Here is a 27,886-nt window from a genome sequence, read left to right as displayed (position 1 = left end):
TTTCTATATAGTTGGATAGCAGGAACAATCTAATTTTCCTAATTCAAACTATTAATGTCCTAAAAAAAATTTGTGTTGAAAAAAAAATGATTTGTATGTGTTGCAGGTGTCACCGTACATTCACAACCGCGTAACACGTACAAATCATTATTATTTAAATCCAAAAGCGAATTTGGAAAGTTGATACTTCGTATTACGATACATATCGGTTCGTTATATTTAATTTAAGTAAATATAGAAATTGAAAACCGAAGTTTTAAACTCTGGGAGTAAAGTGCAAATATATGCTTTAAAATTTCACACCCGTGCATATGAATTGACCATGATGTAAAATTTCGAGATTAGTAAGTTTCAAATGACAATAAAACAAAAATATTGCTTTTGAACCTGTAACGTAAAATCTTATGAGTTGAAAATTTTACATAGCGAAGGGTTTTATAAGATAATACAAAAAAAAAAAAAAAAAATAGAAATTAGAAAAGACTTGAATCTATATAAACATACGAAGGGATCGCATCACTCTAAAATCACTAATGTGACACATATTTTGCCAATTAATTTGATTTAAGTTTAACTATATAGTTTTGCTATTACTAGGCGTGCCAGAAGTCCCGGTTTTCAAACAAAATCCCGGCGTCCTTGCCGATTTACTTCATGTCCCAGAAAAAGGTGAAGTTGATTACAAACGACCAAATAGGTCGTTATAATTAACTAAGAAGGATTATTTTGGTAAATTACTTTATCATTTGCAGCATTGATTTGTAACATTAATACCGGATTAGCTTGTGAAGATTTTTACAAGATAACAAAAAAAAGAAAAAGACTGTCTAAAAAAGTTCTATAAAGTGAAAAGTCTATCTAAATATTGTTCAATTTTTTATTCCTCACTCAAAGTGTTTTCTTTTATTTAAATAAACTAAATTTTTACATCTTGGAAGTGAAATGTTCAAATTGTACCTGCTTATGTAATTTTTTACTTCCCCTATTTTAGGTACATAATTAGTTACCATTTATTCCTAGCATTGAGACTAAACAGCCCTATATAACGGTCCAAAAATCAGGTACCCCTTTGAATACTAGAGACGCTGGGGAGTGGAGTCATTCCGGTGTCCCGGTTGAACATTTCAGAAATCTGGCAAGCCTATTTATTACAGTAAAACCTCATTAATCCAGACTAATAGGCGATCTAAGTCGTTCAAATTATTGAAAGCAAGGATTAAACACAATAACGTATAAGTTGAGCCAATATATATAAACAAACTGCTGCACACTGTAAAAATTGTTTTTCGGATTCAAGGGAATGAGATATAAAGCTGCATAAAATAAAACTACTAAAATACATTACAAAAGTATAAAATACGGACTAAAAAAATACATTATTGCGCTAACTCGTTTTTAATTTATAGAATATGTAGGAAATGTGGCGCAACGTGAAAAATAAAATATTATCCTGATTATATACATTTTTTTTTAAATTTCATTATCAAAAATAGTTTTGATTCAATAAATGAGTAAGTAAAAGAATAAATGAATACATAAAATTCATCAAAAGTTGAACCGAACCATTGCTTCGGTCACTCGTCTGGTCAGTGCTAATTCTATATTAGCTACCAGTTTGTTTGGCACTCTTGGCTTCATTAAGAGGTTTTCCACCTCCAGCTTAGTCACTTCCTATTTCTGGCTGATGAGTGCTAATAAGCACGAAACTGCAGTCCTCAGATGGAATGACTGAGCTGACGCTGTATTTTATGTATTTCAGCCTTAGCCCTGGCTATAGGGCGGTAACTTACTGAAAATAAAAGAATATATGAGAAGAAAATGAAACAATAAACGATTAAATAAATTAATTAACTATTACATTAGAAACAATGAAATAGTGAATGAATAAGAAAAAAAATGAATGAATGAATAAATAAGGGAATTATAAAGTGAATGAATGTAAATGAAATAATAAATAAATGAATACATTTAAGTGATTTTATAAAGGATTGAATAAGTAAACGAAATGACCTATTTTACTTCTTGACCCATCCAGTTTGCTCCGTATGCACTTGACTAACTGAACAAAGCATACACATAAGCTCAATATGAAAAAAGAAAAATTAATTTGAATCTTGACATCTTGAATTCAAATTATGTTTTTCGTAATCACGAGTGTGTGTATGTAGGAGTGTGTTTGTGTGTGTTTGGGTAAGTGTGTTTGTGTGTAGGGGTATATGTGTGTAGGCATGTGTGTTTGTGTCTGTGTGCTGGCATAAGTGTGTGGGTAGTTGTGCGTGTAGGCATGTGTGTTTGTGTCTGTGTGCAGGCATGAGTGTGTGGGTAGTTGTGTGCATGAGTGTTTCTGTGCATGGGGGCGGGGTATGTGTATATGTGTGTAAGCATATGTGTTTATGTCTGTGTGCATGCTTGAATGTGTGGGTAGTTGTGTGTATGTGTAGGTGTGTGTATGTGCAGGTGTACGTGTGTGTATGTGTATGTGTGTATGTGTTTGTGTATGTGTGTAGGTGTGTGTTTGTGTGTGTGTGTGCACGTGTGTGTGTGTGTGTGTAGTTGTGTATGTATCCGTGTGTGTGTAGGAAATTGACGAAACCTGGAGACGGCTTTCGCTCTAGGAGCAGCATCGTGAGAAGCCGGTCGACGGTGATGGTGCGGAGGGTTGCGGTGGGAAAATAAAATGATAGGACGCCAAAAACAGTCAAATGAGAACAATAAGCAATCGTGATTGCTCAAAAAAAGACAGGACAGAATATTAGTAGATCTTAATTAATATTTAAAGTGTTAATAACAAGAAATTTATTATTTAGTAATAACAAAAATAGTTTTTGACTTGCAACTATAATTATTAAAATATAAGTATCAATCTTTGATTTTCAGCGGTAATTTTTTCTTAACTGGAATAGACTGTATGTGTTACTATATAATTAAAATATTAAAAGACAGTTGGCGCTAAAAACGGAGTAAATATTTTACCATTTCACTTTGTTCTGACACATCACTTTGCCCCACATTCCCCTACTACATTTAAATGGCTGTCCGGATTAAGTAAAGCTCAGCTTAATAAGTTCCGGATTAATCAGATATAACTGTACATGATTTAAATATACTTAAAAGCAGTCTGTATTATGTGGCAGGCAAATGTAATTTTCATGAGAGTTTTGCTTAAAATAGACTCTTTCCATTGTTATTCTTATACTTTGCTCATAAAAACAGACCTCATTTCCAACGGTAAAACAACAGCTAAATCTAGCAGTTTCTAGAGCAGTGGTGCCATTAACTACTCTAGTAAAAAACTATGTCTCAAAAAAATACATGAATATTTATAGGAAAGATGAAAGACATGTTTATATTTATTTATTCAAATTAATTCAAAAAAGTTTGCTTGTGTTCTTTAATTTAAACTCTTGTTTCGAAACGCTAAATTACTGCAAGAAAAATATGCATAAACAACAATAAAAACCACTTTTTTTTCTTTCTGAAAAAATTCTGCACTTATAAAAACTAGATTTTAAATTGCATAATGTTAATGCGCTTTAATTTTACTTTTCCTTGTTGAAGCTTTCAGTTCAGACTTATAAAAATGAACTCTTTTGATTTATCCAATTTTTATTATTAGTCAGGATTTATTTCTATTTTCACTGGAATATGAATTTTTTTTTTTTTTTGTTCAGCAATCTATGAATGAAAAGACAGGTATTCTCTATAGCAATTTTTGCTTATTTTCAATGTTGAGAAAAATCTAAATAATTATATCGTCACTTTTTTCGGTATTTATGCTTATATTGAACATAATTTTAAAAAACTACTCGTAAAAATTTTCTCCTTCTAAAAATTTCTTTCTGACTCTGTAGTATATTTCAACATCGGGTGGTAAAATAAGTTATTTATATCTCTTAGCCCTCTATTAAAGTTTGGAAAGATTATTTGTAGTTAAAAACTTAATTAAAATCCTTTCTCTTTATTTATTTATTTAAACCCCTCCAATCACCAAAATTTTTTCTCTAACAAATAATACAAGTTATTTTAGCTTTTTTATTAATCACTCTCAGAAGTCGTATAAAAAAGACTTAATTTTGAGTACAAACTAGCCAAGGTCTGGTGGTATTTCAATGAGAAACTGTGGCTTCAAATGTATGTTCAATATGTTCAATGTTTCGATATGTTCGGTTTACTGGTTCCATTTCGTTTTCGTTAATTTTCATTTTCAGTCTCACTTACAAAAAAATTTTACCTTTTCAAAATTGAAGGAGCTCTGAAATTCCGAGACTTTAAAGATGTAAAAAGGGCCTTAGAGTTCCTAAAAAGCTGAAGGTTCATAACAAAAAATGTTGCGTATTTTAGAAAATTTTCCTCTGACGCGCGGGCAACTACGCATCAATTTATTTTTAGATATTGAAAAATAGATTTTTGAGCAGGTATGCAAGAAACTCACGTAGTGTCCACATAAGATTTTATTTATCTTGCTGTTTATTTGGTTTGAATAATTATAAAGCTTGACCACGGAGAGAGGGCGGGTGACCTTAAAGCGGAACATCGTTTGTATCATTTGTAATAAGTAGAATCTGCCAGAAAGCACCAAATAGTAAAAGGCCCGGTTTTGCTATTCCTATCTATTACAAAATACAGTCATCACTCGCTTCTTAGCGCTTCGACTTTCGCGGCTTCACTACATCGCGCTTTTTTTTCTTTTTTTTTTCTCAAATATAGCAATTAGCTTTTTTTTTATGTGCAAGTGTAAACTTTTTCCTACAAAAGAATAGCAGAGTATGTCTTTTAAGTAAGATAAGCTCTTCTGAGGGGCTGTAGGTGGAGGGAGTGAAGGTATAAAATCGCCGAAGACAGTATAGGAAATCGCTATCTCATTTTAACTGTTAAACACTAACTGGAAAGTAAAAATCACTGTACTATTACTAAAGGATAAACACATCTGTTCAATGGTGTTCAACAATGTGCTAGCTTTTTAAGTTGTATACGTATGACGGGGGCACATACGGTCACTAACTGGCAATTAATTAATTCCCCATCGAACAAGTTAAGCTATTTTCGTAGATTAGTAGTGTGTAAGAACTGCATGTGTAGTTTATTTCTCAATAATAACAATGTGATAGACTTTACGTCTAATGTATCTCTTTTTATCATATTTTGAGCAACATATTCAGTAATAAAATTGTAATGGTCGTAAAAGGTACTGTTTCATGTCTGGGGGGCTCAAACTATGTTAAAAACCTATTTAAATTGTCGTAAGTAAGTTTTATGCTCTCTAATTAGGAAAATATTGGGGTTATAAGTACAGAATCCTACTTCGTGGAAATTCAGTAACCGCGGTCAAGTCTGGAACGAATTAACCGCAATAAACGAGGGTTGACTGTAATAACAAACAACCTATTACAAATGATATAAACGAAGTTTTTGCTTCAAGGTCATCCGCCTTCTCTCCGCGGTCAAGCTTTACCTGCAAGATTAAATCAGTAATATTTTGTTCGCAGCAGTTTATTAGTTTATTTTAACTATTTATTATTCTTCCCTGCATGTTTTCGGGGAAAGGGGGGGTATTGCCAGTATTTAAAATTATTGGTGTATTCTCAATTAAAATAAAGAAAAAACGTGGATAATTAAGTCACTAAGTTGAGCGATTTTGTAAATAATGTTATTTTGTTTGATTGTACTGAATAACGAATGCTACGCACGTTTAAATTACTTAACCTTTAGTAATTGAATCAATTTCTCATATGAAATGTTTAGAAATATCCGTGACTTGGCAGCTAAAAATCTTAATAAACTTAACAATAACTAAAATATAAAAATCGTAATATTTCCATTTGAAGCCATCGAATAATTTCCACAAAACAAAGCTTCTTATATTATTTGTATTTCCAATTTAGTGATGTTTCCATACAAAACTAATTAAACAATTTCAATAAAACTTCCAGGTAATTTATTAATTTTTTTCGAAACACTAGTATTGCAAACGAAGTATGAATACTTAGTTTTAGCGCTTCTTATTTACTATCATGTTTTGAAGCAAATATTTGGTGAGAGATGCAACCTAAAATGCTACTATATAGGGAGAGTGGAAAATTAGCAGCCAAATTTCGAAGGGATTTAGAGAGGACGATAACAAGCAGGAACTATTTATACAAGAAACTTACGGTCGCAACGCAATTCTAACGCGCTGCATGCACGAAAACCGGAAACTGACGGATGCGAAACAGATCGCAAATTTATTACGCAGGCTGAATATGAGACAAAATTTTAGTTTTTAACTCTCAACGTAAAAAGGAAGAGGGTTAGAAGTTTGATGTGCGTTTATATGTGTCTGTCTGTGGCACAATAGGTTCTAAACGGATGAAATGATTTCAATCATTCTTTTTTTTCTTTTTCGATAAATATTTGATCGAGAGTGTTTTTGGTTCATCATTGTAGATATTTAATTATCGAATAATTAAATGGGTTAAAAACAGTGAATAGTAGCATATTTTATTGTTTTGTTAGTGGAAGGTGACGAAATTTTGAGCTACAGTATAACTTCGATTTAATGATACCCGGTTTAACGATTTCTTCGATTTAATGATATATTTCACTGGTCCGGATTTGACAGCATTCAATGTCTATGCTACTCAATTTAACGATATCCTTGATTTAATGATAGCATTTTCCAGTTCCTTGATAATCGTTTAATCGGGGATATACTTTATTTTTTCATTCTCTCAAACAAATTCATATCTTTTCACTATGTTGTACACAAAATTTCGTTAATTTTTGAGCAATAGTTTAGCCGTTAGACAACTTTAAAGTAGGATCGTTTAACTCCTTCAGACCTGATGTCCGGTATACCGGACCTATACTTTAAACAGCTGCTAATCATTTAATAACTGATTTAATTAGTTGATTTTTTTTTTTTTTTTTTTTTTTTTTTTTTTTTTTTTTGTAGTTGACTCTTTACATTTTACTTATTATAATCTGCGAAATAATTTTTCGTTTTGGGATTGACAACACTGACATATAAGGATAGAGAGGTAGAGAGTGGCTCATTTTTCCAACCATGGATTTTCATCTGAAAAGCGAGGTTTTCTCCTGATTTTTTTTAAATATATAATCTTTAATTAATCGTTTCAAACGCTTATTTTATGTTTTATTATTGTTTTTAGAACATTTTATAATGAAGTTTGTTCGGTATTTTATCGTTTTTGTATATGAAATATTGATTTCAAAAATATAAGTCCGGAATATTGGACGTGCCATAACTCTTTTAATTTTCCTCAAAATTTTGTCTCTAAGATACCCTTTACCATAGTACTGTGTACCAAATATCAACATTTTTGGTCCAATATTTCATAATTCCGACTGAAGGGGTTAATTATGAACATCCTGTACGTGACCTTCTGTCCACCTTTACGACTACATCAATAACAACATCTCATTACAAGTCGCCAGTCTTTGCCAACAATATTTCTTTTCTGCCTCCCTCGATATCCAAAGTTTCATTTTCTACCTCTCCCCCCAGAAGAACTAACAAAGGAAATAAGCGATATCTCTTCTATCCATCATCTCAGGAAATATTATCTCTCTCAAAATTTCCTCCTACAGGCTTCAGGAGATAGGTGCGCACTTCCTTTTCCTTCTTTTTTTCCCAAAACAATTTTTTCCTGCCCCCCCCCCCCCTCCTGCTGCTTCTTATATTTTATCTATATCGGTAATACTCCTGATTTTTATCGTCTGAAAGTAGTCCTGCTTCCTGGTTGAGAGCGCCGTATTAATAATTCACCTCAAGTTTTTTGGAGTTTTGGAGACTGAATTCTTCTGTGCAGCGTATTATATGGGAGGGTCGATTGAGTTTTAATCGACTGACAACTGTATGGGAAGACTTGAGCGGAAAGTCTTTATCGCTACCTGAGTTAACGTCTTCGTCTTTTATATCAGGCTATTTTTTTTTCACCCTTTTGCATATTTAAGTCTCTTTTGCTTATTTAGGAGCATTTTCTAAGCGCGGGGGGAATTCTTGTTCTTGAAGACGAGCTCCCCCCTCCCCTAATGATAAACATTTTGAAGTTGCTGTATTATGTACAGTCAGCGACAAATATTGTAAAAAATGTTTCAAATTTTCCTAAGTATTGATTGATGATGGGAAGAAATCTAGTAAAGAAGTGATTCTGTATTCAGAGATTGCCATTACGTTAAATAACCATAACGACCAAAATTTTACTGCGCTCACGTAAGCGAACAAATGAAAAAACTTTTTTCTAAATTATCCCGGCATAAATTTCAATCAATATAATCATTCATCATTTTTTTTACTCGAGTTTCCAAGTTTTTAAAGTTGTGACAGTTTCAGAAATCAAGAACGTTTATTTTATCAACAATATTTATATTTAAAAGGCATGTTTGGTTTGATACTAAAAAAAGTTATCGAATGAATAGCTCGTTTTTTACAAAGCGTTCCTTATTTAAAGTTCTATGACGTTCTACGTTTAATGAAACTTGTAACGAAAATTTCATAGTTTTGCGCAAAGAATAATGTTATCTAAAGAACAAAGTGCATAAATCCTTTTTTTAAAACAGAGAAAAGAAAAAATTTTCCAAAAAAAAAAACTATTGCTTATAAAGAGATGTAAGAAAATATTATATTGACATTAGATCATATTTATGGCGAATTATAAAAAGATCTTTCTTTTAAAAAAAAAAAGTCTTAAAAGTTCAGAATATTTTGTGAAATTAACTATTTTAAGTTAAGAGAACAATATCTTCATGAATTTTTAAAAAAATACGTTTGAACCTCTTGAGTGTATAAATACTGTTTAATATCGTAAAATGTATTATAAAAATATTACTATTATTCAGTATTATTCAAGCTTTGTGATGGTCGTGTCAAAACAGACCAAAAAAAATCTTTTCTATCATTACTCAAAATTAAAATCGGTACTAGACATTAACCTAAATTAAATTCCTTAAAGTTATAATTCTACTCAATACTTTTTCAAAGCTAATAACTTTTTTCAATCAGTAACTTTAACTTAAATATTAAACTTTTTTCTGAGACGCTACAATGTGATACAGGTTAAAGTATTCTAATCGGTTTTCATCAATGGGACAATTATTCATAAACTTCGTCAATTGTATTTAAAAAAAATTAGAACTTTAAATAGGTTTGAACATACTAAGTGAGTAATTCAATAGATTAAATAGCATCACTGACAAATATTGTAACTGTTAAAATTAGAGAAAAAATAAATTATTAACTTTCTCACTTAGCTAAAATTTACAAGAATCGATGGCATAAAATAATCTAGATTTACTTAAAATACAACCGCCAGCTCAGTTATTCAATCCGAGGACTGCAGTTTCGTGCTTTTTAGCACTCATCAGCCCGGAATAGGAATCACATGAGCTGGAGGTGAAAAATCTCTTAAGGAAGCCAAGAAAGCCAAACAAACTGGTAGCTAATGTAGAATTAGCAAACCAGATGAGCAACCGTAGCAATGGTGCGGTTCAGCTCAAATTGATGGCAAAGCTATCATTGGCTATAGCTTAAAACATTATTATTTTTAGTTTATTTTAGTTGATTTTAATTGGTTAAATTCTTTAATAAAAGGGTTTGAATTTCGCCTATAAACATTAATAATAATTTTTTTGAGTTGCCCAACAAATACCATGAAAATACTCAAATGGAAAACTAATATATTTTGTGCATGTTCTTCATAAACAGCTCTTTTCAACAAAGTATGTTCACACCAAATTTCACCTATTAGTTGCTGATGCGAATAAGTTTGGATATCAAAGCAAAAATGCTAATGTTATTTTTTAAAAAAGTTAACAGCAGGTCCATGGACAGCCGACGGATAGACAAACATATATTGTCTGACCACGGATTGTATGGAAAGACAAACATCTGTTTTACAGCCGGAAATGGACGAACCTATTATTTTTTAGCGATGCCAGCTTTCGCAAAAGCAGAGTCTCATTCAAACAAGCGGAATACTGGCATCAAATTTTTACTTTTCCCTCTCATTCCGATTGATTCGTCTTATCTGAACGATTGAAAATTCCATACAATCCTTGGCTAGACAGTAATTCCCACTCTCAAATCACCCTTGTTTCACAATTCTTTACTTTTAAATCTTGAATGAATTGTTTATTTTTACCTTTTTTGCTTCAAACAATACTTTCACAATACATTAAGCCCGATTTTACGTACTTAATATTACCATTTTACTCTTACAGTAAAGTAGGCTAAAAAGAATGAAGACATTCATTAGATACATGCATCAAATAAAAATATTAAGAAATTATTTCTGTTTTAAAAAATGCAATTTTATTTTGCGCTTCAAAGACGGGAAGAATTTACCCAGAAACGATGCCTTTTAACCGCCAAAGAGGCGAGATCATAAAATTTAACTTTCGAAACTGTTATCGAAACTTTTGCCATTTTGGATATTTACGGTTCATGAGGGAAGCGATCTATGTTATCGAGTAATAATTACAAAATTAGAAAGATTTAATTACCACGTTAACGCATTGATTTTGAACTTCATTATTGCATGCATGGATAAAGCTTACTGAATCAAAGTTAATGAATAAGAAAAATTTTAGGAAGAGAAGATTTAAAATTTTCAGTTTCATTCTTTCCCAATTACTATGTAGTACGTTACCCTGTTCTCAGAAAACACAAGACATTGTGTAAAAAAAAAAAAAAAAAAACTTTTGAAGTCACTTTTAAATTGAACCGTTTATTCCAAAAACAAGTCAAGCGAAAAAATCTAAAATTTTGAAAAAGCATTTTTACTTTCGTAAAAGTTCGTTTTTTTTAAATTTTTTTCATAAGGATTACATTGTTTTAAAATAGTAAAAGAGATTCATATTATTCATATTTCGGGATATTTCTTTCGATAAACACTTTTGTAATCATCTTTGAATAATTCAATACGGTGATATATAGATGTTTTTCTAAAATTAACAATTTTGTCGCTTGACTAGTTTTGAAATAAAGGATTCAATTGATAGTGCTAAAAGTCAAAAAGTTTGTCAATTGTGTTACGCGTGGATTTTGATTCCTTCTTTAGTTCTTCTACTAAGGGTACCAATTTTTGCAAAAAATAAACTAAAATATATCCTGCACTGCTGTTGAGGCGAGAATGAAAATGATACAAGTTCATTTCCTGGCCGCTGATAGGACCAGCAGCCAGAATAGGATCATTTCCAAAATTTTAAAAGTATTTTATTCTGAAAGAACATGCTTAAAAACATGAGATCAAACTATTTTTTTAATAATTTGGTTAAGTTTAATATTTTTAAAAAATAACTTAAATCGGTGCGCTTTCATTGTTTACATTTCTTGCCGATGACATCACAAATGATGAAATGCCATTCTGTGTTGCCATTCAGAGAGCAAAATATTTAACTCGCATCTTTACTCACGTGTATTGGCAACGACATGGTTTGTAGCAAACATACAGCGAAATTTAATTTCGCTTCTTGATTATCATATCGTGGAAACGCGGTACAAAGATGCGCCAAAGAGCATCATTTGTGACGTCATCAAGACCCCGCCTTGTTTGAAAAACCGGACAGTTTAAAAAATTAATTAAAAAATAACTGTTGGGAAAATGAAAGAATTTTCTGGATCCATGTTATTTTTTCGCTTATTCTATCAATTTCAGAGTCTAAAAGTACTACATTTGACTGAAGGAAACAACCTCATTTTCCGCTGTCTTCAATAAAACAGTCCTTGCATGCATTTCAGTAACTCTATGATATAGGGCTCATTAACAGGGCCCCCCGATGAGGGGTCACGAGAGGTCATTGTGACCTCCCAAAAGTTTCCCTATTTGGCAATTTTTTTTCTGATGATTCGGAAAAATTTGGAGTTATATTCGTTGAAAATAGGAGTTCTATTCGTTGAAATTAGGAGTTCCATTCGGCAAAATTTGGAGCTTCATTCTGCAACGTTATCATCATTAGGCACAACTTGGAGTTACACTAGGCAAATTGAAAATTTCCGACCTCCCAAAAATTAAAATTCGCGGCACCCCTGAGACCGAATAACAGTAGCATAAAGTCATTTAAAGTAACTTTAAAACAAGTTGCAAGTAACTTCTGGTAAAAGTTAAATTCATAATGAAAAAACTACCGACGTTTAAATGCAAACACTGCGCTTGATGTTAAAATTTACACAGTCCTGGCTTTTTTTGCAGATGTTTTTATAAAATCTTTAATTACTCGGATCGATGTTGTGATGACTTGTACCTCTCTCATTCTAACCACGATACTTTTGTGCAATAATACAGGTAGATCCAAAAAAACAAACTTATTCTTAAAATCCGAAATGGTGTAAATGGTAAAATATTATATTCCAAAAATATTGTTGATCTTACACGTAACAAAAACGTCTAGTTCGCACATACAAGAATATAATCCTTCCGTTCTTAACGGGGGGAGGGGGGAGCTGGCTGTCGAATGGTGTTCTTTATTGAGTTAACGTGTGCTATTTTTACCATCGTGGAACTCTGGGGACTTGGACTAAGCTACGTCCGTAAAAAGCATATAAAAACAGCAAAGATTATTTCCGCGCTTGGATGCTGCTGCGATGATACACCGAAGAAATTAATTGAAAAATGTTCTTATTATTTTTGCCCCGCAGCCTATAGATGTCTTTAACTGAAGCTACGGTGGAAAATCGCTTTTTTATTCCTCTCTCACTCATTTGCATTTTATTGGCATTTTGCCGGATATAGCTTTGTAGTGTAAAAGGAGAAAAAAAAAATACTTCAGTTTGTCAAATTCTTTTTATTCAAGAGCTCGATGTTTAAGCTCAGAAAAAGCTAGGAAATTAGAATTCCTGTCTGTAAGTCAATTAAAATGTGTTTTTTCTCAAAGTGCTGCGAATCAATATGCTAATGATTAGGTAGAAGAGAGGGCGCTCTTTATCGCTGTTTTGAGCTTCAAATCCCACGCCAAAGTTGGGAGAGGGGTTGAAAAGTTTTAGGCATTTCAATTATAGAACATGTGATCAACTCGGGAACTTTAATTGAAAGCAGAAAGCCAGAGGTAATTTAGGCAGTTTTTTCCGTCATTCAATTTCTCGTTCGATTTTTTTTAATACTATTTCAGTACAAAGGCCATTGGGACCATGTTTTTGATCCTTTTGTAAAACGCTTCCCAATTAGAATTAGGGAAAAAAACGTAAAAAGGAGGGGGGTAGAAAGTCATGAGTGAATGAAAGCGAAAAGAAAGGAATTGCCTAGTAAATGTTATTTCTTTCATATGATGGCGCTCAAGGCGATGTAATTGTTCCGCGCGCCCTCTGTCGTTATAATTAGAAGGTCTTTACATGCAGGTTATCGCCGCCGAAATGGCCTCTTTTTTCGTTTGCTTCTCTGAAGAGATTTTTTTCCCCCTTTTTTTCGTTCGAAAGTTTCTGTACCTCCTATTATAGGAATTTTAACTGGTAATGAAGTGGTGTAGTTTTCCTTCTGAACTGAAATTATGAAATACAAAGAAGGAATGATAAAACCAAGAATGGAGTAAATGAACGAAGAGCTTATTACGGGAATGGTCCTCGAAAATTTTTACCATACACTATTATTGTATTTTTAAAAGTTTATGCCTATTAAAAAACAAAGATTGTTGCTAAGTCGAGCGAAAAATTTTAATCAATATAGTCAGCTAAATATTACATAAATATGTAAGTATATATTTAACACGAAATATAGAGTTGCCACGTGTGGGACAAAATGTCTGATTTTCTGAGGAGTCATCCACTTTTTGTCTATTTATGAAATTTAGACTAAAAAACGATCATTAGGAAAGCAAAGAATATCTTTACCTTTATCTTTATTAATAATTAAGGCCCTTGTATATACGAGCCGACACATCAGCTTAAGATTAGCTATTTTGGATCGGAGCGCGTGTTTGAGTGGTTGTCTTTTCTGGCGAGTTATCGCGTTTGGTATTGTTCACTGTGATCAATTATTAGCGACACACACACATGAATTGTTCATCAAATAAAATATTATTTTCGGCAAGTTTGACAAAATCTGAAATTTTGCTGTGGTAACCCTGGCTGCGCAACAATGAAAAATCCGATCCAAAATGGCTAAACTTAAGCTGATGCGTCGGCCTATCTATATAGCGGCTCTACTAATAACGAGCTGATGTGTGCATCACATGACTTCCTTTTACTCCAATTTAATGTCATTTCCCCATTATTCGCTATTTTAATGTGATTCAATATTTATTCTCTAAATATCACCAACAATGGCCAAATTGAAACCAAAAAAAAAAAAAAAAACTCCGCCAAATTTGTCGCCAAGTTGGCGACAAAACTTGGCGACCAAAAGACTGGCGATATATCGCCAAGTGTCCGACAAATTATAACGCCACTTGAGTTTACATCGAAATTAACAATGATTTCTCCCCAAAAAGGTGCAAAAGACCCCCTTAGGAACATCCGAAAGCAAACAAAAGGGGAGGTGCACAACTAGACCCCACTACGAGTCTATGTACCAAATTTCAACTTTCTAGGACATACCATTTTTGAGTTATGCGAGATACATACGCACATACGCACATACGCACATACGCACATACATACAGACGTCACGAGAAAAGTCGTTGTAATTACCTCGGTGATGGTCAAAATGGATATTTCGCGTGTCTATACATTCTTAGGCACTTTTCCGCATGTGGTCGAATCGAAAAAAAAACTCAACATTCATTTGGGGGTGAGCAAAATGGAAATTAAGGGCGATTTTTGAGTGAAAATTTTTTCGCGAATACAATACTTCCTTTTTTGTAAAAGGAAGTAATAAAGCTGAAAGTCTGGATCTCTGTCTGGATGTCTGTGACGCGCATAGCGCCTAGACCGTTCGGCCAATTTTCATGAAATTTGGCACACAGTTAGTTTATAGCATCGGGGTGTGCATCTCGGAGCTATTTTTTGAAAATTCGATTTTGTTCTTTTTTTATTCCAATTTTACGAAAATTTCACCGAACAAATTATCATTCCGTGGACGAGCGCAAATTACCAATACGTGGTAGACGAGAAAATTATCATAACGTGGAAAATGGGCGAGCAAATGAACATAGCAAATTGACGAGAAAATCATCATTCATTATTTGTAAATATACACGCTAACCAAATGACCTCTTAATTTTCTACTACGGGCAAAGCCGTGCGGGTACCGCTAGTATTTAATAAAGTTGTTTCAACAGATTCGGAGGATATATTACTAGAAATCAGGGCTCTAAAGCAGATACCCAAAATAGTGTCGCAAGCGTGGCAGGTAAACCATTTAAAAATACCAACTAAAAATAAAATTAGAAAAAAAAATTAATTTGAATTTTGACACCTTGAATTCAAATTATGTTTTTCGCAATCACGAGTGTGTGTATGTAGGCGTGTGTGTTTGTGCGTGGGGGTATGTGTTTGTGTGTACGGGTTATGTGTATGTGTGTGTAACATGTGTGTTTGTGTCTGTGGGGGGGTCATGTGTATGTGTGTAGGCATATGTGTTTGTGTCTGTGTGCAGGCATGAATGTGTGGGTAGTTGTGTGTATGTGTGTGGATGTGTTTGTGTGTGTGTGTGTAGTTGTGTATCTATGCACGTGTGTGTAGGACACGGATGCATAAAAATGAAATGATTGTATAAAAATGAAATTATAAGGAAAATTTGTCTAAATTTTCCCACCCGTGGCCGTAGAATCACCTCATAGTGTCTTTGTGCCAAATCCATTTCGCAACAGTTGATTCTGATACGCATAATACCCTCATAGCTCATGGCGAAGAATTTCAGTGAAGTGTACCATCATCACATCAACACAGAATCCCGGTTTCTGCAAGCAGTATCATTGTAATGAACCGCAGTATCAACTGTTAATTTCACGGCCGGTGAGACAAGGTTTGCGGCAGGCTGCAATAAGCAGCAGTTAACAGGCAGTGTTATAAGGGTTGGAGCCTTTCATTTGAGCCAGACGACTAATCTGTGCAATTACAGCTAAATGTTGTCAGCTAATATAATGGCCACTGCCAAGGTTGCTAGGTTATCGCCTGCTCATCTGCATTTGCTGTCATGATGCGTATATGGAACTAGATGTACATAATGAAAAGGCTGCGGAAAACGTATTGATGTTTTTGTGCACATTAAATCATCATATATATATTATTTCTCAAATAATATTATTTTCTTAAACTAATAGGGCGATTCTCGTAAAAATGTCCCGTGCGTAACGCTAAAATTTTTACATTTTCCAGCTAACCAAAGCCTTCAAAAAATAATGCTGTTCGGGAATAATACATGCTTTAATATAGTATCAAAGCATAACAGTTAATCCCATATTTAATTTATAGTTACTTGAATAAGATTAAATTCTTAGCCTTACGCACGAGACAATTTTTCGAGAATCGCCCAATACCACTTTCTTTAACACTTTACTATACTTCGCAAGTAAACCATCATTTAAAAAATTACTTCCAGCACTTTCGATAAAAAATAAACATGCAATTAACGTTTTGGATACTTTGTCGAAAAGGCCTAGTATCTTTGTTTTTTATTACACATCGCTTTAGTGTTTAGCATCCCAAAATAGACGCTCATGTGTTTCAATTGGTTAGGACCATGTCTTCCGTGGGCAAGAAATAGTAGATTTTAACATGGTAAATCCCAGTACCATATGTATTTTATTTCTCAAGCGAAAAAGAAAGAGACAATTCACATTTTGGCTGTTATTTGAAAAATGGCAGCCAAAAACAAACGTATTATATATACATATTGCGATTCACAAAAATCTAAAAAAAATTAAAGAATATGTGCACAAGACAATAATCTTAAACACATTTGCGAAAATATACAATTCAGGCCGGAAATTGAAAAATACTTTCCTTTGAGTGTACTTCAGCATGAAAACGTATAAAAGCACCTAAATGTTTCAGCAGTGAAACAATTTATCAATAAAGTATCCATACCGTTTGTAAAGTCATTTGTAAAGGTATCCCTTTGATGCTGCACGAAAACCACCCAAAATGTTTGCTGAGAAACCTCATTTAGATACTCTGAAAATATAACCTCAGAGCGTAGTGCGCCATTTTGTTATTTATTGCTCCTGCGGGGGATAACAAGACACAAAAACTGCAAGAATAAATTAAGTACCATGATTTATGCCTCGGAGCGATGGGTAAATTCAAAATTGTTTACTCTCTTCAATTTCTCCCTCTATCTGTTTATTCGTCTTCTTAGAAAATCACGTACCTCCGACCACCCTCGGATTTTTTTTTTTTTTTTCGTCTGCTAAAAGGAACGAAACAACTTTAAGGGGACATTTATATCAGCAGAGAAGATCTAAAGCTTTTTGAAAAGCTCATGCAAATGTAGACGCCAAAAAATTCAAATTATGTTTTCGTTCATCATCCATCATAATATGTGATTCTTCATAGAGCTAGTCGACCTGTTCAATAATGGTGTGGGCTAGAAACACTTTGGAGGACAAGCCGACCTCTCCGACATTTTTGTTTCCGAAAGAGCTGTATATCCAGCCGTGTATTAAGAATTCAAATTTTTGGGAGTTCGGAAATTCTCAATTTGCCGAATGAAACTTGAAATTTCGCCAAATGATGATAATTTTTGCCGAATAGAACTCTAAATTTCGCCGAATGATGATAAATTTGCGGGAATTAACTTCATATTTGGTCGAATGATGATAAGTTTGCCGAACAAGAAATTTTTTTTTAGCGCGATGTACATGAAACCGCGATATAACCAAGCTCATTAAAAATAACGATTCTTCTAGTATTCAAATGATTAATGTGTTCATCTACAATAAATAGTTTACTTTATATTTGGATATTTTTTTAAAATAAATTTTAAAAAATTCTAGAAAAAGTTACCAGTCATTGCTTTTTCACAAATAAAAAAGTAGTTTAAATATTTCAATTGCTTTTTTGTGAAACAATGATTTAAAAAAATATAACTTTAAATTTATCAGTCTCACAAGAACTGAAAATATCCTTGTTTTACTTCTGGACAAAAAAAGAAAGCTAATTTTCTGGAGAAGTAGAATGCTTTTATTACTTAAGTAGACTCAAATTTAAAGTTAAATTTTACAACCTTTGCTTTTCGGGAGAATGAGAAAAAGCGCGACATATCCAAATGAAAGATATAACGAGGCGCAATGTAATGGGGTTACTGTAACTGAAAATACGTAATAAAAGTCGCTGGCTGTTACGTGGTTAAAATAACTGATGAGAGTTTGAGTAAAACCAGGACTGCGGAGTCGCAGGAAAAATGACCGGCACCGACTCGACCATTTTAGATTCTCCAAGTCCGACTCCTTGGCCTCAAAATCAGTCCGACTCCGACTTTGCAAGCAATTGGCAGAGTTGCGAACTTGGAGAAAAAATGATCGGCTCCAGCTCCAACTCTTAGAATTTTTAATCTTCGACAAAAGACTCTGACTCTGACTCCATGACCGCAACATCAGCCCGATTCCTGCTCTTCGACTCCGATTCCGACTCTTTACCCCTGAGTAAAACGCCACTTACAGCACATTTAGCAAGGCGACTGATGCTTAAATTTTAATAATAACTTCGGGAAATGTTTCCTGTAAGTAATTTCATTTTCATATCAAATCAGAATGAAGGGAATCTTTTTTCTTTCGTAAATTAAAATAGCAAAAACATCAATCAAAGAACACATCGGAAGCTCACGCACCAGCGTACAAATTTGTGATACACTTGCTTGTGGTATCGAGCCAAATTGGGGCATAGATTTGGGTAAGGGGTCATGACCCCTCCCTCTTAAGTGACCAAATACAGTACAACGTCGTTTTTCCGAACTAATTGGGACCAAAAGCAGTCTGGATAAACAAAAATCCGGATAATCCGGGTTTTATGGGTAACAAGCAAACCACATTCACAAATAAGCAGACTTATCTTTTATTACAGCAAATACTTTGTTACAAAATTACTTAGGATTGCTTCTCGCAAACTTTATCATATTTGTTCAGCTGCAGTAATGTCGGACTGACACTCCAAATGCGCCATGTTATTTATTAGATTACAGTAAAATCAGCGAAGTAGACCACCCTTGTAAGTAGACCACCTGACTAAATTGACTACTTTTTCAGGCACGGAATTAGCCCTTATCATGTAATTCAACCTCTGTAAGTTGACCACCAGTTTAAGTTGACCACTAAAGTAGTGCACCACAGGTGGTCAACTTACACAGGTTTCACTGTATTAAAATTTATTGCATGACCCATGCTGCGGTTGTACATTTATTCAAAATGAAAAGCGAATATTCGGCGCATTTGTAAGAGTGAAGGCTTTCACGGCCGGTGTCAATATTATGAAAGGATTCCGGGCTGTTGTGCCGTGGTCTGAGTGTATATTCTCCAAACGTTTCGGCTGCATCTGCGGCAGCCATCCTCAGTGGTTCCGAGTTCGTAACTTCCAGGGAAGAGACTTCTTGGCAACTGATGCAAGTGTCGAAGTGCTGTCAACATTTATAGGGCATGGGTCGCAGAAGTCTTTCGAAGACTTCTGCGACGCCACAATATCAAGACTTCTGCGACGCCACAATATCAAGACTGTTTTCAAACCCACCCACCGAACCAGCGACTTATTACGATCTGTGAAAGATGCAAGAGATCCCTTGTCCGCCGCAGGTGTTTACAAGATTCCCTGTTCCTGCGGATCTACCTATATTGGAACTACTAAGAGAAGCGTCAACACTAAAATCAAAGAACATCAAAGAAATTGCCGACTAGGCCACACTCAGAAGTCAGCAGTCGCAGAACACACTTTTAGTGAGGGGAACCATGACATCAAATTCAAAGAGACAAAAATACTTTCAAGGACTTGCCATTATTATGCGAGATTGAACAGAGAAGCCATCGAGATATTCAAACATCCAAATAATTTCAACAAAAAAGAAGAAGGAATAAAGATAAACAAGCTCTGGCATCCCATACTGAAAAGGATCAAAACAACAAGAACCTCCAGCCAATCAGAAACAAGGACGGACCTTCAGCTGAATCCCCAGCAGCCAATCCCCGAACAGGAAAACGAGAGCCTAAGCTCCAATCAGGAAGCGATGAAGACAGACGTTCACCAGCCAATCCCTGTCCAGAACCAAGAGGACCCATGCCCTATAAATGTTGACAGCACTTCGACACTTGCATCAGTTGCCAAGAAGTCTCTTCCCTGGAAGTTACGAACTCGGAACCACTGAGGATGGCTGCCGCAGATGCAGCCGAAACGTTTGGAGAATATACACTCAGACCACGGCAAAACAGCCCGGAATCCTTTCATAATATTCGGCGCATTTATTGTTCCGTTCTTATTATCATAATTTATGATTATTAGTTAAGTGTATATAATTTTTTTAAAGTCTGCAAAATTTGATCCGGATAAGCCGATGAGCCAGATAAATGGGGGCTGGATATACGAGGTTCTACTGCAGAGCATAAATCTGCTTTTCTGGAACTAATGTTTTGCAGAAATTGTGCCAGACTCCCAATAGGGAAGTTGCAACCTATTAAATGTTCATATTTTGGCTATTGGATATTGTTAATTGACCCTCAAAACTAAAAAATTTACCATCGCCGAATTTTAAAACATCGTGGTTGATTTTTAATGAATTTTTAAAAATCCACGCGCAAAAGTGCGCTCTTCTGAAACGTCACGAGCCTACGTCACAGGGCGCGAATGGGCAGCCTTCCGCCGAAGATCCCTTGTTTTCGCTAGGGACATTTTGAGCGCGCTGATATTTATATTTTTTAGAAATTCAATAATCCGTTTGAACACACTATGGAGACCGGATTCGTTAAAACACAATCTAAATAATCTTCCTCATGTAACATCAATGATGATATTCGAATATTTCCGAGAGGATGAGAGGTTTAATGTTCCAGAAACGCGAGGAGTTAAATGCGAGGAGATAAGCCTTTTACGTTTCGTCTTCGAAGTCGAATGCGTGACCTTCGGCTTCTCCCCTATCGGAAGAGCGCATGACGTTACTTCCTATGCCATTTGACGTCACAAGCGCTTGAACTTTAAAAATTAATTTTAAAAAAACTACTTATCGTATCGCAAAAATTTGTTCACCTATGATGTTCATACATGTTACTCTATCATATAAAAATAAAATTGAAAAATCGAAAACTTCCCTATTTGGGCCTCAAAATTACACTTTGCTCTCCCCCCCCCCTTCCCCTGCTATCCGATGATGACATTCTCCAAAGTCAGAAGCTGGATCTGCCCTTGCGTTCTCTTTTAGACCCAAAATGTCGGATGAGTCATCTCAGCACTAATAAAGTAGCCTTCTTTTGAGCGACTCTAAAAGCTGAACTCAACGAAAAAAGTGTTTTGACGCTCAAGCTGTCTAATTTATGGATTTTACCTTCACTTATTTATTCCGAAATATTTCGAAGTTGGTGAGTAAAATGTCAACTTAAATATATGCGTATTTTATCTGATGGAGTCAGAATTTAACAAAGTGTGCACTGATATCTCATCTTCGTGCGCGTTTTTTCAGAGAAAGATGAATTTGACAGCACGATGTAGGGTTTTTACGTGCTTCAAAACGTGTTGAGATCAGGTTTGCTTTCTTTATAAGAAAGAGATGCATTTAAAGTTTTGACTAAATGATAAACTTATTTAAGTAAATAGCTTATGATTTTGAAATCCTACTCGTGATATCAAAAAATATTTACTTTAAATTTATTTACTTACTGAATACGTTTCTACGCAAAATAAAGTAAAATACCTGCATACAACGATGAAAGTTTAGGCCAGCGTTTCTCAACCTTTTTTGGTCCACGGACAGGCAAAATTTTCCAAAAAACATTGGCGAACCGATGAGATATATCTTCTTTTTTCTTAAAGCTTTTTTTTTACTGGCATTTAACAACTGTTTCTAAAAGTAATTTTAAGATATTTATTGTGATTTACTTGAGACAATGCCTTAATGCAAAGACAAGTTTTTATTGTAAAGTATTTTTATTAACTAGTATACGAGTACCTAATTTTATAAAAATTAGAACATTAGGAAAAGTGAGAATTTTTTTGGGGACACCCTAATGGACAGGTAAAAACCGGTTTGGTCCGCCAGACCACCGGTTAAGAATCGCTGGTTTCGACGATCTCTGAATGTAGTCACGTGCGTTGCAGATACATGATTTGTAATGCAGTAGTGACATATTCGTTTAAAAATGAAAGTGATTCTACTTTTGCTTAATGGGCTACCTTAGAAACACCGTTCACCTTTATTGTTGTGTGTGTGTATGTGCTTGTGCATTGGCATCAGTGGCAACTCCTCCGTATGTTTACATGACCACGAGAAATAAATTTCAAAAATTTTAAAGAAAATACAAATACTCCTCCAGATGGCTTTTAATTTATTTCTAAAAAAAGAAATGTTTTCCTCTTTCTTTAAATGATCTAACACTTAGTTAAAATACAGTTGTGTATCAAAAACACTTGACATTTCGCCCAGCTACCTTCAATTCCACCTTATGGCATCAAAAGCGGATGAGAAACGAGGGGGAAAAGCACCACTGTATATTGTACTGTTGGCAAAATTACGGTGCATTCTACATAATGAAGCTGCCGTATTAGTCTAAAAATCAAAATCTTCTGATATTTGGCTCTCGGCTAAATTTCGAAGCTGTCGTCACAAGTGCATGTTAACAAAACTGGCATGGTAAATAAATTTGGTAAATAAGTTATGCGTTTTAGGGGCGTATAAAGCCTCTTTTTTCAATTTTAATTTTCATGCAAAAATGTCGCTAAAATTATCTTTTTAAGAAACATTATGAGCGAAACAAAGAGATATTAAACTCTTTAACCATTATGTATTAAAAAAAAACATGACAAATGACATACACAAAATCAATAAAAAGTAAATTGGATACGTTCGCCTCAAAAAATAAACAGTAAATAAATAAATGAAATAATTAATTGGTTCAAACAAATTATTTATAAAAAAGAACTGGCAGGTTACACCGTACCTGAGTGTGTAATTTACGAAAAAATTTTTGTGAATCTAAATCTGAAAGACTACTGCCCCTGATGGGCATGTGTACTTGTGCGTGTGTGTATTGTTTAAGTGTAGAGCCTCCGAAAGAAGAAAAATATGTACAACTGAATTAGATCGCAAAATTTTAGTTTCAAAAGTTCCACTCTAACAAAACTAATAACATTCGACACTACAAAAGGCGGTTTGTAAAAGAAGTGTAGTAAAAAGGCGGTTCAAAACTAGATGACTTCTGGAAAGAAATAGGTACTAGATTAAATTCATTTTTCAAGGTGTGAGCCATTCAAGCGAGAACAATGTTTTGAACCTCCCCAAACAAAATGAAAGAGACCGAAAAATAAGAGAAAAAAAATCGAACATATTGAGGGTCTCGCTGCTCTTTTCCGTGCAGAAAACTCCAACCCAATTTCCTGTCAATTTTTTTTTCTGCCTCTCCTAAAGAACACTCTCAATCTAATAGTTTGAAAAGAAGTTGTGTGAAGGAGGGGAAAAAATCGTGCCAAAATGAAATCAAAAGTTTTTGATGTGAGCACTGGAAAAAAACACGCGTGCGATTATCATCTGGAACGGAAGAAGTTATAACTTACTTATTTTCTAGAGAAAATTTGAAAAAAAAAAAAAGAGACCCACTCTTCAAATTCAACAGCCTGAAGTCAAGTAGGTAATAGTGTACGCTTTATCAAGTAGAGAAACCCAGTCTAAGAACAAGTTGCTTCAAAAGAAAACAGTAATAAATAAGAATTCAAAATGTCGCAAGATTTTTTTAATTTAGAAAAGAGTAATTAAAGTTTAATTTTTAGCATTAGAACAGCAAGAGGTCTTAGAAAGATAACCTACAACAACAATTATTGTTTTCAAAACTTTTCCAAAAAGATTTATCTATTTTACCATAATTAGTGCAAGAACTAAAACTTATTAAAAAGATTGGTGCTTATATACGTGTCAATGCAATTTGAGTACAAGTTGAATCTGCGCCTGAAACCATAGAATGCTGCATAATAGGAAACACACTTTTTCAATCATCCACACATTCATGATTTAAGGTATATGTACCAGGACGAGACCTTGCATCAAGATGAAAATATGCTGAAACTAATACATCCGAACTCCAATTACACGAACACCGACTATCCGAATTGCTGATTATCTGAATCGCTTTCAGCATTTCAGATTTAAAAAATTAAGACGTAAACTTTCTGCGATTCACAAAATAATGATTCTCTCTATTAACGCTATTGCCCATCCCTTTAAGAAGCTAATGTAGGCGAAGCACGAACATTATTCAGAGGATGAGTCACCGCTCAGGGGACAGCTCTATTATTTGCTTCTAATATGCAGCTCTTGTAAAGTACGCTTAGCATAAAAAGTATTGCCTTTCATTTAGTTACAATAATTGAATGTTATCCTTTTAAAAAGAAGTTTTTTGAAACTCCTTTTTTATGCCCACATACAGTAATTAATTAAAAGTTACCAATTTTCGGGGATAACCCAATTATCAGAATTTTTAGTTATCCGAATTGGGTCCAATTCCAATTAATTCGGAGAATTGGATTTCTATCGTATTAAAATTTTTATTACCATAGAGGTTCGTTATTCGCTAAAACTGCACTTTAAGTGATCTGATCACACGTAAATGCATAGCTTAATGTTTCTTGAAAGATGCCTGTATTTCCTTAACATTTTATGCTTGGGGTACTACTGTATGACCACGGATTGTATGGGAATACAAACATCCGTTTTACAGCCGGAAATGGACGAATCTATTATTTTTTACCGATGTCAGCTTTTGCAGAAGCAGAGTCTCATTCAAATGAGCGGAATACCGGCATCAAATTTTTACTTTTCCCCCCTCATTCAGATAGATTCGTCTTATCTGGACGTTTGAAAATTCCATGCAATCCGTGGTTTGACAGTATCATATTTTGTGCAAGTTTCTTGCGAAAATATTTTTTTATTTCAATATTCTTTTTGGTTCATTTTCCAATGAAATTGTTTTTCCTAAAATAGGCTAGCACTACCACTGAATTAACAGCCCGTTTCTTTAATTTCATTTATTTTTTGTAATTAAGAATTCAGAAGATTTTCCTAGATGAAATGGCAGTAATAACTTCCTTTCATACATTTCCAGAAAGAAAAATAAATTTGAAATGAACTATTTCAAAATTCTGTGTTTGTCCATTGGCAGGGGGTATTCTTTAAGTAGGCACTTTTATGTATCAGTTCAACCTCCCCAAAAGCTTGACACAGAACCATAAAAGTTCTCTCTATCTTTCAAAACTAATCACATATGTCAATAAAAACTTTTACTGTCACGTCCTTAATGCTAGTTTTTAACAATATTATGAATTTTTGAAAATGAAATTGCGCTTCTTAAGTGTTCATTCGCTAGTCCGTACCCGTTTTAAAAATACCTGTATTACAAGCCATGGAAAACTAATGCAAATATTTCTCTCCGAACTATGCTTACATATTTTATTTAAAAGCACCATGCTTTTCTTTAGAGGCGCAGTAAACATACTTTGACGTATCAATTTGCATTTTTTCATCTTTGATTAGGATAAAAGCTTTTCCACAAAACTGAGGCAGGTAAAATTACCTTTCAGAAGCTAAAAGCAAGCTTAATACGCTCCTAAAAATGGCTGTTATGCGTAGCGTTTCATTACCAATTGAATCATCCTCTCATACGCGGGAGCTCAATATCTCTTTCTCCCACCAGACTCCATTCAAAGTAACTTAAAGGACTTGCGTAAGATGCTGTCACTGCGTGTCCATTTCACTCTTCATGCACTGAGGCGTTTTTTGAGCTGGGGTGGAATCTGCATCTTTTATCACTTTGTCCTCGTTTAATCTAATCTGCACCGCTCCTCCCCCTCTTTGGATGCCATCAAACTCTCTTAAGTGTTCATCAGTGGAGGAATGTAAATCGACGAAAAAATATTCTCTTCCTAGTTGTAGCCGTTTTTGCTTTTAAATTTAAGGAATCTTGTCTGGAGCCTAATTTAAAAGAGCTGTTAATAATTAGTTTTATCTAAGTGCTAAGTGCAAATAAGAGGTATAACAGATTTGGTAATTAATTTCTCATTTCATTGGGAGGTTGAGTTTGTATGAATAGCAATGTGATTAAGACACAAATTTGAGATTTTTTTTAAGTTCCAATGGCAGGGTACATGGCAAATACAAAAAAAAAAGAGTAAAAGAAATTGAAACAAAGGAAGGAAAGTCATTGACCTATGCGCACAGTCTCGCGAACTAATATTTCTCAATCTGAAATTTTCCTTGAGCTGTGAAGATACGCTGTCCATGATGGTCTCAATCCATACTTCTACTCTTGCAAAGTGGGCAAGTTGGGATTGGCAAAATACCGATTCGAAACAGGTGCTCCGCCAAGCAATCATGTCCCGTAATTAGGCGCAAGGCGCAACGTCACCACCGTTATAAGACGAGGCCAATCAGAGACATTAACGTGAATAGACTTTAACCAATTTTCTAGAAGGTTCTAAACACTAGATCTTGGTGGCAATTATAGGATGTAGTATATTTAATGATACGTTTTTGACAGTTGGAAAAGAAATTTTGCTTTTAATCATATGTGGAACCAAAAATCTTGTCTTAGCTAACAGGTTGGATTCAAATTTCATGTAAAAATTTTAATACTTGAACTTTTGATTCAAGCTTTAGGAGGGAAGCTAATAGGCAAAAAGCTCTCCTAGATCTCAACTATCTTACTTTTCTGCATGTCAATATCAATTTTCTAACAGCAATCGTATGTCTCTCTCTACTGTTTAATATGTTCCAAATCATTTCAAAAATGGAGTTTGAGAGTTGAGAGAGCTTGAAAACAAATTATTAGGTACTTAGGTAGTGAAAATAAAGCGAATAACTTAATGTGAAAAGGATATCGATTTCTTCTCTCAAATTGTTCGACATGAAATTTTATAACTTCCAAGAAGTAACCTGAACGGTAGTCTCCCAATAGTAATTTTTTTGCACAGAATTGTAAGATCTCACAATCAAAGCACTAAAGTTTCAAGTGAGAGTTTTCTGTCAAAAAGAAACAGAAGGTCTTCGTCCAAGTAAGAGCTTTCTTGCTTTGCTACTGCTCTGTGCATTAATGTGCTGGCAACTTTAAAGCAGTTAAATCCAAATATATATATATATATATATATATATATATATATATATATATATATATATATATATATATATATATATATATATATATATATATATATACATAGATACTTATTTTGATCGTAAATCTATAAGAACAAGTCAATCGTAACTGGCTAGAAAATTAAACACCAAAATTTGTTTGTTATAATAGACTCAACTACCAAAATTTTGCAACATTTTTCCAGATCTTATTCTTGTCCTTGTGGAAGATTCAACCAGTTGTATATGCCTCGATAGAGGGCGATTGCATGATGCATTAAGTTGTCACACAGAAAAAGAAATGTATACAATTTGACATCATAAGTAATGACTTTTCTTTTATTTTTCAGGGTGCATCGTCTAGCCTTGTCGTGAAGTTCGCCGACACAGAAAAAGAACGACAACTGAGGCGGATGCAGCAGATGGCTGGCAACATGGGGCTTTTGAATCCCTTCATGTTCAACCAGTTCGGTGCTTACGGTGCATATGCACAGGTAGATCTCAATGTATGTCACACATAGTGTGTTTTCCCTCTTTATTTCTTTACTGTCACTTGTTTGCATTTCTTCTCCTTCATTAAAGAGATGGGCAATTTTAGATACTCTAGGCACCCGGTCATATTGGCACTGGGTAACGAAAAGATTTAATCGACGGCATAGTGATAGTTCTCAAACTATACCCAAAGGAGACATTTCCCCAACATGGTGTCA

The 27,886-nt window shown here is 34.2% G+C and overlaps 1 protein-coding gene across 2 annotated transcripts in view; it reads left to right on the top strand.

Moving 5' to 3' along the window:
* LOC129226474 (CUGBP Elav-like family member 4) overlaps positions 1-27,886 on the top strand; it is a 568,366-nt gene that overhangs the window by 417,458 nt on the left and 123,022 nt on the right. For both annotated transcript variants that reach the window (XM_054861084.1, XM_054861083.1), the window contains exon 4: positions 27,527-27,682. In XM_054861084.1, coding sequence (XP_054717059.1) covers positions 27,527-27,682 — 156 coding nt within the window. The remainder of the gene's footprint in view (positions 1-27,526; positions 27,683-27,886) is intronic.

This window comes from Uloborus diversus, chromosome 7 (genome assembly GCF_026930045.1).
Source record: "Uloborus diversus isolate 005 chromosome 7, Udiv.v.3.1, whole genome shotgun sequence".
In the NCBI taxonomy this organism is placed as follows: domain Eukaryota; kingdom Metazoa; phylum Arthropoda; class Arachnida; order Araneae; family Uloboridae; genus Uloborus; species Uloborus diversus.
Note: the sequence above shows the minus strand (reverse complement) of the source record. Positions and strands in the feature narration are given on the sequence as shown.